This window comes from Calonectris borealis, chromosome 19 (assembly GCF_964195595.1).
Source record: "Calonectris borealis chromosome 19, bCalBor7.hap1.2, whole genome shotgun sequence".
Classification (NCBI taxonomy): domain Eukaryota; kingdom Metazoa; phylum Chordata; class Aves; order Procellariiformes; family Procellariidae; genus Calonectris; species Calonectris borealis.
The window spans coordinates 4569741-4580018 of record NC_134330.1 but is presented as its reverse complement, the minus strand read 5'-3'; the positions used below and the strand labels follow the sequence as shown (position 1 = coordinate 4580018).

The following is a 10278-nucleotide window of genomic DNA, read 5'->3' as shown; positions in this document are numbered from 1 at the left end:
GGGCTCCCACCCCAAAACTACCTGGACTCTGATCAGGGCAGAGTCTGCCACATCCTCCCCACATCTGGGCAGAGGCTGCCGAGGTCGGGGTTGATGGCTGTTTCAACCAGCGCCAGGAGAGCTGTGGGGTGTGCAGGGATGTGCCATGCACCAGCCGTACGTGGTATTCACCTCCCACGGCTGAGCACGTGCCACATCGCAGAGGCAGTGGCCTCGCTGCTGTCACGCAGCTGCAGGTAAGAGCCTGGGACAGGTCCTGAGGGGCTCGGTGCTGCGGGCAGGGGTGGGCAGGCAGTGCTGGGGCATTTGCATTAAGATACAGGGCAGTTCCTTGCTGGCTCTGTAGGGCTGTGCACCACACCACCCCCTCCCGTGCGGCTCAGCAACGGTGTGGGGGCAATCAAGGTGCACAAACGCTGCTTGTACCTGAGGGGAGCAAGCCCCTGGCTACCGCTGCACCCAGAGCCAGCCCCAAAGTGCAGGGCCAGGAGGCTGAGGCTATGCCCTGTGCGAGCCCGCCATGCTGCACAAGCCAGGCACACGTCTCCCCTCTAACAGCTTAGTCGTGCCAAGGACCGGGGTCATGCTCGCACCACATTAACAGCCCAACATTTACTCAGAAAACTTTATTGTATCAAAATCCCACCTTACAAAAGTGCAAAGAAGAGTTGCTTTAGGCCCTGTGCCTGCCACGCAGCAGGGAGAGCAGGGCCAGCAGCCAGCGCCCAACGCCCCGGCAGCAGTCAGAGTCGTCAGCCATCTTCCAGCAAAATCAGCCTTGCTCTGCGCTGCCGCAGGGGTAGCGAGTGGGCTCTGCCACGCCAAGATGCTGGCACAGGCCGGTGTGTGAGGAAACACGCTGTGGGCAGCAAAAGCCTCTGCCATTAGCAAATGAGACGGACAAATGCCCCCAGGGAGCAGGAAGCAGGGCAGCAGCACGAGGTCCCTCTCTCCTTCCCAGGCCAGCCCCAGGATACGCTCCTGTCTACCACCGGTGACATCCCAGTGCAGTGCAGGAGAGGAACCAGCTCTCAAGCACTTTCTTCCCAGATGCCACATCTTCACCCCCTTTAGGAACTCTGCGTGTGGGATAAAACATCGTGAGTTAACCAGAAACTGAGCAAAGTGACTCTTTACAAGGAACTGAGGGGGAATTCCTTCCCCTGCACCACCCTCCTGGGACATTACCTCCTGCTCTGTGCACAGCTCCCCAGTGTCGCCGGTTCTAGCCATGGCCGGCCAGGAGCCGGACCAGTATGCCCACCAGCAGGACAGCAACGGCGGCGGCAGCAGCCAGCACCCGGCGGATGATCAGGGCCCTCCATACCACAGCGGGAGGAGCAGGGACGACAGCGGGCTCCTCCTGTGTGACCAGCTGGTGGTCAGGTTGCCTCTCGCCTTCCATGATGCTCTCGGGAAGAACCACAGTGTCCGCGGTGTCCGTCTCAACGGACATGTAATCTGTGTAACAGCAAGGTGAGTGCTGCAGGGAAGCCGAGCTGCAAAGTCAGGGGATCCCAGTCTGATGCTGCACAAGCGCTGGTGACGGTCCCCAGGGTCCTTTCCCAAGGCCCAGGGACACTGGGACATGCCGCAGCAAAGTGGCAGGTGTCCCCAGGTAAGGCAGACACTAGCTGGCAGGCCAGGCTCTTTCCTGGAGCAGCCAGGGTGGTGACAGGGGTAACAGGGTATCTTCTACCCCATTACTAAGCACAGGAGAAGTGCCACTGGCCTGGGACCAGACACCGTGCTCTTTCCAGCCACCTGGGCCTGCACGGCTGCCGCGGCTGCGAAGGAAAGGAAGGGTTGGGTGGAGAATTCGGGCTCCCTCCCTCTTGTCAGGCCTGGTTACATACCCACCGCAGATGTTTTGTTAGCAGCTGTGCCATTGGAGTTCACATCTTCCAGTTGTTTTTTCAGTCCAGCTCGGACTTGAGCCTAAAAACACACGGAAGAGTTGCTCTTCTGAGAGCAAGGGTGTCCTGCCCAGCCAAGCAAACCTAAGCCTCCCCCCTCCACTCTCCCAAAGCAAGCATGCTCAGCACCAAATTGTTCCTCCACTACAGGAGAGGGACAGATCCCATTTCACTTTTGCCTCCTCCCAGAGGGCTGTGGTGTTGTACTGGGACAGGAACTCACCTAACACCTTTTAAGAGTTACTAGAGAGAAGCACAAGTCTCACCTCCTCTGCGGCTTTCTTCCAATCCATGCGCATGACAAAAGCCAAGAAGGAAAGGGCTTGCAGAGAGATGCAAACGATCATCCCCACCCACAGACCTGCAGCAATGGGAAGTTGCTTCAGGGAGGGCTCGAGGAAAGCCTGCTTTTGCCAGCCACTGCCAAAATGCCCGAGGACTTCAGTGGGGTCAGATTATTGCCCATTATTAGATTATTGCCCAATTAAGATTATTGTCTGACCCAGTCTGGGTGGGACAGCTGCCCTGAGGGGCAGCGAGAGGAACCAGCTCCTGGGGGGGTCCTATGCTGGGAGCAAGCCTGGATTTACCGGGACATCTCAGCACCCATTTGATGGAGGCTACTCAGAGCCTGCCTCAAATGAACACTTCCGTGTGCGATCCAGCCCCACCAAGCCGAAGGAGGATCTGCGCACAAGTTCCAGGGCTGAGCCTTTGCTCAAGGCACAGGGTTTGGCCCAGCAGAAGCAGGGCTGGCAGCTCGTACAAAGCCAGACTCCCAATGCCAAATGGAGGACACACGTACCTAAGACTCTCATCTGAGCCGCAAACATCAGTGAGATGCCGATGGGCAGGCCGATGGCATAATAGCCGATGGCGTTGGCGATAGCACCCATCTTCTGCTTCCCCGTGCCCCGCAGCACGCCGCCACAAGTCGCCTAAGGAAAGCAGGCAGAGGGATCAATATATGGGACAGCGCGTGCTACGGGAGGTACCGCCACAGGAGCTCTGGGGTATGGCACGGCCCTGGGAATAGGGGAACCCACAGCACTGTCCCGCAGAGCCAAGAGGGACCAAAGCCACATCACAGAGCACAGGGTGCAGGGCTCCTCTCCTTGAGCTGCCGACCCGGGCGCAGAACGTGGAGCTGTCTGCAGACACCGAGAGGCAGGCCAGCGGACCCCATCGCGCTTTCCAGACTGCCTGGGTCCCTCTCCCAGGGACGTGACAGGAGGATACAGGCTGAAATTACTATCTAACAAGTTGTACGAGCACTGCTGCTGTGCTGGGAGGACCTGATACCTCTGAAGATCCAGCTGCTCACTTGTGCTGCTCTGAGAAGCTTGTAAAAAGCTGAAGCCTTGCCAGGGGGAAAAGAGGGCGAAAGAACTGGCTTGTTCTGCAGCAATGCCAATGGGCAACTACAAGCACAGGGGACACTGAGGTGCCATAGGTAATGCAAGCAGCTGCTTCGACAGTTTATCAGTTTGCTTCTCTGTATCGTTTTAACAGATCAAGAAAGAGCTAGAGGCAGCTTTGCACTCTCCATTGCACCCCAATCTGCAGAGAGGAATCGCTCCACATACTGGAATACTCACTGCTGCTGCATCAAACAAGTGGAACGGAGCAAAGATGATCATCACTTTGGACACCAAGATAACAATCTCCCTGTTGGGAAGATGTACGTACTGGTCAGGGAAAGCAGCACGGCCTGGTCCCAAGGGACTCTGGTTCTGACATATCTCCCCTGGCCAGCTGCAAAGCCTGATCCCAGCCCATGAGGCTTGAGGAGATGTGTGCAGCTTGGGTGCCACCATGGCAGTGTCCCAGTGTCAGCAGCATCCGTGCTGCCCAGTGACACCGGGCAGTGGGGAGGAACCTTTGGGGAACACGTTTGCCAGATGGAGGTTTATGAACTCTGTCAGCAGCTTCTGAGCAGCTCCTGGGATATAAATCATACCCTCAAAGAAGGTAATAATACTCAAAAGAAAGCTGTTAACCCACTTGTCATTGGTAAAGATATATCCCACCACGTCCTTTAGGGTTCCCAGCAATGTTGCAACCACCACAGCAAAAACTTCTGAAAGAAAAAGAAATAGTCAAATTTCTTGCCCCAAGGCAGCACGTTTTGCTCCTTTATTCCCCTCTGCAGGACCTGGGCTGACCTGTGCACAGGAGGGCAGTGACGCAGGAGTTCTTGGCTTGCACCACATTCCCCGATCCCAAGGCATTGCCCACTCTGACACTCGCAGCCACGCTGAAGCCCAGAGGCACCTGAGTAGCAGGAGACAAGGAGGAGGTGAGTGGCGATAGAGCCTGCAGCGATTTTCTTCTTCCCCAGCAGGGAATTTGGGGCAAATTGGCATTGCTGCAGTAAAGGGATTTTCCATCTGCAGCCCACCCCTGGATGTGCAGCTGCACAGCAGGCCTGAGAGTCATCATCATCACCTGCTTCCCTCCCCAGCCTTGATCTGCAGGGCCATCGTTTGGGGGCTCCTCCCAGGCTGATCTTGGTTTAATACACCCAGCCCTTACCATGTACGCCGCAGAGGAGAGCTCGTAGATGACAGACTGCGCGCCCAGCTCCACCACACTTAGCAGCCCTGGAAAAGATTCATCACTTCCTTCCTTAGGTCAGAATTAAACTTCTCCTTTGCTGACAAGGAGGCAGTGACTACAGGGTTCCCATCTAACAGATGCAGCATCCTGCAGAACCAACCCTGTAGGTGAGGAGGCTGCTGGCAGGAGGTGCTCTGGGGACACACTCAAGAGGCAGCCACCAGAGCAGGCATGGCTGGAAGATGGCCTGTTGGACCAGAGGAAAAAGAGGATTTGGACTCACCTGCCAAGAAGCTCCCAATCTCAAAGGTCCACCACTCAATACACATCATGAGCATTCCGGGCACCGCCAGCCAAATAAAGGAGCCCCAGTCCAGGAGGCAGTCCCTGGTCCAACCTGCAATGAGGAGGTGAAGCAAAATGAATGCGTGTTCTCCCTCTCCTCCCCTGAAGGGGAGCCATATGCTCTTCTCGACGCTCTCTGAGGATAATCACCACCACAGATCACAGGACATCAGCCTAGTCTTGCTGCTGTACCGTGCTGCATTCTTGAGACAGGATGATCAGCAAGAATGTACCTGGAGCTACAGTAAAGGCCTTGAGGGCATGGCTACAGCATCTTCCCACCATGAGGGGATGGTAATCCCTTTGCTGGGTGCTGGTGACAGTGCCAAATCCCCAGGGCCAGACACTGGTATTTTGAAGGATTAAGCTACGAACAGTACCTCCCCAGGTCTCCACATGGATCTTCTTCCACCACACGTAAAGGAAGAGGAGAATGGCCTGGGTGTACTGAGAAACAGTGTTAGCCCAGGCAGAGCCCCTGGGGAGAGAAAACAGGCAGATTACAAATGACATCCTCCCCAGCTACAGCAGGAGAGTCCTGGTGGCACCCATACAAGCCTTGCTGCAGATATGGGGCAGATCCCTCCAGCCTCATCTTTGCAGGCTGGTTGGCTGGGGGCAGAGGGTGGCAGAACTGGGCGCCCAGGACAACCCCCACAGCCCTGAGCAAACCCCTGCACCCCAGGGAGAGGTTGTCACCACCTCTGCTCACACTTACACCATGCCCAGCTTCAGCGCATATAGGAAGAAGGCGTTCATGGCCACATTGAGGATGTTGGCTGCAATCCCCGTCAACACCTGAGGCAAAATGATTGCCTGGAAGCCAAGGAGAGACTTTGGAGTTTGCTTCCCCAATGCTGCCCAAGCCCCATCCAGCAAACACAGGGGAGACCTTCAGCAATGCACACGGAGAAAGCCAAGAAGGCAGCTCCTGCTTCAGGTAAAGCTGGATTGTGTTAGACATGCAGAAGGTAGCAGGCAGGGCTCAAGAGCTGGTGCAATCAATAAAATGCAGAGTTGGGAGGTAGCAATGGGGAAATGGAGGTAACTAAGTGTGGTTCCCATGAGCTCTCCCTGCCCTGCAGGGCCGGCTGAGGGGCTCTGCATCACACGTTCCTCAGCCCAGCTCTCCCCAGAACAGGGTGAACTTAGATCCCCAACTTTAAAGGTATTCCTAGGAACATGGATAATCTATGGCCCAGAACCTGGCTAGTTATACAATACCTGATTTAGTAAATATCTTGTTTGCAGCTGGTACAGAAACGCCGCCTGCAAAAGTGAGGATTCATTTCATCAGCTATGGTTCAACAGCCAGCTACTCGCTGACAGGTCCTTCCCTCAGCTCCCCACGCCGCCTTCTCAGGGTGCCCCAGCCAGGCACGCTGCCCGACACCCTGCTCCTGTGGTCTGGTTGAAGCGTGGCACCTGCCAGCACTGGCTGCACCCAAAGCCAAGAGTAACAAAAGGCACCTCCCTCCCGCTGGGAAAAGAGATCAGTCTCCAAATGGGAAATCTCCTATGCTTCCTCATCAGCACGAGAAAGCCTGGAAACTTTGGAAGAAAGGATTAACCTTAATCCCCAGGGGTACTGCTCCCTGTCTTAGAGGAGTCAGAGCAACTAGCCAAGAGCCCAGCAGCTATGAGCATGTGCAAACAGCAAGCTGCAGCCTTTATCTATCTCAGATCTAAGAGCGAACCCTGGAGCCCCTGGTTCCAATGTCCACCGCGCGTTACGTGTTGTGCAGAGACGTGGCCTGCAGTAAAAGCCTTTGCACAGCAAGATGAGAGAGTGCATGTTTGCTGGTCCAGCAGCCGATGGCCAATACACATCTGTTAAAGGCCCAAGATCAAGGGGCACCTTGTAAAACCCTAAACCATGCTGCCCTGTGATCCACACAGCAAAGACCCTCCCTCCTTTCCCCTGACGTTACTGAGGGATACAGAGCTTCTAACAGCTTTAGCAGCAACTTACAGGAAGCGCTGGAATAAAGATCATCACGTAGACCTGAGTTAACCTGGAAAGACAGTTGTTTCCTCAGTTAATGATACAGCTAAGCAAGAGCTAAGCCAAGCAGCGTTGCACTCAAGCTCCACAAAGCCTTGATTTCAACACTACATGGCAACCCACCCACAGCCAAATGCCTGATCCAGAAGGGCTTGATCTCAGTCCTGACCTGGAGACCTCAGGATCCTGTCGGATGAGCAGGAGGATCCGCTCGGTGTTGATGAAGAGCGCCCAGCAAGGGAAGCAGCACAGCAGCAGGATGAGGATCCCCCGCTGCAGGATGGTGCCCATCTGCTTCAGGTTCTTGCCACCATACGTCTGAGTCAGGAGAGAGGACCAAGGTGAGCGTTACAGGGAACCAAAGGGTCTGGGCAAATGCCCAGGACCCAGGGCAGCAACAGGCTGATTAAACGCATTTCCCACGCCCTGCAGCAGCTGGTGCCAGGCTGGGTGGGTTTAACTGGCTCTCAGGTGGATTGCACACCCCTTCGCTGCCCAGGCACGACCCAGGGCTCGTTGGGGGAGCTGCAGGGAGGCAGCAGGCTCCAGCCAGTGCATCTGTAGCCTGGAGTGGCTGGAAGCTGCCGTCCTCCCACCCTTTGTGCCCAGATCACACTGCACAGGAGGTGAGACGCCACTAATCGAACCCTGTCAGGCACAAGAAAGGGGGAGCTGCTACTGACCTGGGACATCAGTGTGTCGCATGCTGAGGCTAAACCAGAACCGATGGAGATGCCCGTCACGTTGATAACCTGGAGGAGAGACAAGGGACTTGGGGAAGGGAGAGTAACAGGGGACCTGGCCCAAAGCACTGTGTCCCTCCCAACTGGGTGGGGAGACAGTTCTGCTACGAGTTTTTGGGAAGTTTCCAGCCCTACGCTATTTCTCAGAACAACACATTCTTGTTACCTAAATAGCCTCGCCTCTCCTCTCCTCTGGTGTGGAAAAGGATCCTCTAGCAAGGGGTGAATATTAAAGGACCACAAACAGCGCTGCTCCTAGCCACGTGCACACCCCCAGATCTGGTGGGTCCAGAGAGCTGGTCACAGGCTCCAGCACCCTGCCCAGGTGCTGGCCTTGCACTGGCACAGTCTCTGACTGCTCAGTTCCCATCTCCTGCCTGCGCTCAGGGCAAAAGAAAGATCGGTTTGGTGGATGCGATGTTTGCATTGCATCAGGCTGTGCTTACACACAGGGTCCTCACATATACATTCCTCCAGGTTTTGGTTTTTTTAGTTCTTTTTTTGGTGACACATAATTTGTATGTTTTAAATCAGAGCAGAATCAGAGTAATACATACGGAGATGGCCAGCGTCACAGCATCCAGCTCAGCTTTCCCCAGGTGACCACAGAAGATGGAGCTGACCACGCTGATCAGGAACCCCAGCAGCTGGGCAATGAACTAGGATGGGAGGAGGAGACAGTGAGATGAGGACTGATTAGAACTTGAGGAACACCACCCCCCCAGGCATTGGGCTATGAACAGTCGGGTTTCCTGGTGTCGCCGCCGTGCCTCGCCCCAAGGCCAGGGCTCTGCTGGTGCAGAGGAGCCAGCTCTAGGACTCACACAGGCTTTCGGTGGCTTTGTCTTTCAAAGCAGGCCTCTACCTGCCCTGTGGTATTTTGGTGTTATGCAGCCAATCTGGCAGATGACCTTGTTTACATGGGGCTTAACGCCTTCACTAGAAATCCTGTTTTCCAGGATGAAAGATGCATAGAGAGGGAAAAATCAAAAATCCCAATGCTTTTCTGCACCTCTGTGCATCTGGGGAAAACTCTCCTCCCAAACCACAATGTCCTTGCCTCCTGGAGAGACGCCAAGTCCAGCTTGCTTGTTCCTTGCCAGGGGCTACAGCAAGGCTTAACGATGCTGTAGCAGAGATTGCACTTCAGACCTCATTTTCCCTTGGCAAGAGGATGCCTCCTCTACAGGCCTCCGAGGCACAGAGTCGTGGCACAGCTAGAGCCAGATGGTAGGAGTTAGAGGGGTGGGCATGGCTGGGGACCATGCCCACGGTCCACTTACGCTCCTTTCCACCCAGCAGTTGGCAAGCCGAGAGCCCAGCGCGCTGCTGGAGAACCAGCTCCCGTGGGGTCAGAGGAAGAACAGAACAAAACCTTCCCCTCTCCAGACCTCCCACCGCTGCCTGCAGATGCAGTCCTCCTGCCAGGCCCGGGCACGTTTGACCTGCTGTGAGTAATCCCCGCTGGAGGGGTCCATACCTCCACGATCATTCCAGTGCAGGGTTTGACATGAAATGCGAATTACCTAACGACAGCCGTAGGTTTGGTTTTGAGGTTATCTGCGCACACAGAGAAGCAGGCTGTGCCGCAGGTGAGGGGTTGAGGGGACTGAGCTAGGGCTGATGTATTCAGCTACAGAAACCGAAACCCGTCTATACTTCCTCTGCTGCCTGATCACAGCAGGTCAGTGCTTTGTTGTCAGGGAGGACGGCTCTGCGAAGTTCGGCAGTTGGTACTTCGTTACCGGATAGAGTAGAAGATTCAAAGCACAAAACTTCACGCGCAATGGATTTGACTAGGGCTGTGCTGCACGCTCCCCTTTGCGGAAGCCTCTGCAAAATGTGCTCAGTGCTGCGCCGTCGGTCCCTGACTACCAAAGGATGGATCTCCTTCCAGCCAAACGGCAGTCCAGGGAGGATTTCAGGATGGCGAGCCCTAGGGCACCTTTGCACCCAGAGTCTGCTGGGAGCTGGCAGCAAGCAAAGCCACTTGCTTGTCACCCAAGGGGTAGGTGGCAGCGCCGTGGCTGCAGACTGGTTTCACGGAGCAATTTAACAGCTTATTCCCCCTCCCCAAATCCACTGCTCTTCTTTTAAAGCCGTGCTGCCAGGCTCTGCTGGAGCAGGGCGCGTGGATCAGGCTGGACAGCAACAGGAATTCCTGTGGCAAAGAATAAGCACTTGGATGACAATTAAGGAATGAATGGTGGCGTTTTAACTCTAGCTGTGCCTTCAGCAGGCTAGCAGGCATGGACTGCAGTAGGGAGGGACCGGGCTGGCCCCTGTGCGGGCGGGGAGGAGAGGTGAAACCCCGGGCCCGCAGACCGAAGGGTGACCAAGCGGCGGCGGCACGGCGGGGCCGGGCTCAGCCCGCTCCGGGGGCCGAGGGCTCCTCCACAGCCCGGGGTGGCCGGGACTCGCTGCCAGGCTCCGGGCGTCCGAGCCCCGCCGCGATCCCCGGCCCGGGGCGGCGGCCCCTCACCTCAGCGCCGCGGCCGTTACCCCCCGCGCGCCCGGGCTGGCGCCCCGGAGCGGCGGGAGAGCCCCCGGGGCCCGTCCCCATCCCCATCCCCTGTCCCCGGCCCGCCCCGGCTCTCACCACGGGCCCCGCCAGCCGGGCCAGCTCGCAGCTCTCCCGCCGGGCACCCGCGGGCAGGAGGCGCCGGGCTCCCCGCAGGCACCGCGCTGCCGCCCCGCCCGCCGCCGCCAT

General features: G+C 56.7%; 1 protein-coding gene across 1 annotated transcript; it reads right to left on the bottom strand.

The window, feature by feature from the left end:
• Positions 1-1142: 1142 nt before the first annotated feature.
• Positions 1143-10278, bottom strand: LOC142090511 (multidrug and toxin extrusion protein 2-like). The gene is made up of 17 exons (XM_075168516.1): positions 10168-10278; positions 8126-8227; positions 7509-7577; positions 6995-7143; positions 6793-6835; positions 6045-6089; positions 5539-5636; positions 5201-5298; positions 4759-4872; positions 4452-4519; positions 4082-4190; positions 3921-3996; positions 3515-3584; positions 2722-2854; positions 2183-2277; positions 1857-1938; positions 1143-1461 (listed from the first exon to the last, which is right to left on the bottom strand). Exons 1-17 carry the CDS (start codon positions 10276-10278, stop codon positions 1226-1228), a joined length of 1698 nt encoding a protein of 565 aa, XP_075024617.1. The 3' UTR covers positions 1143-1225.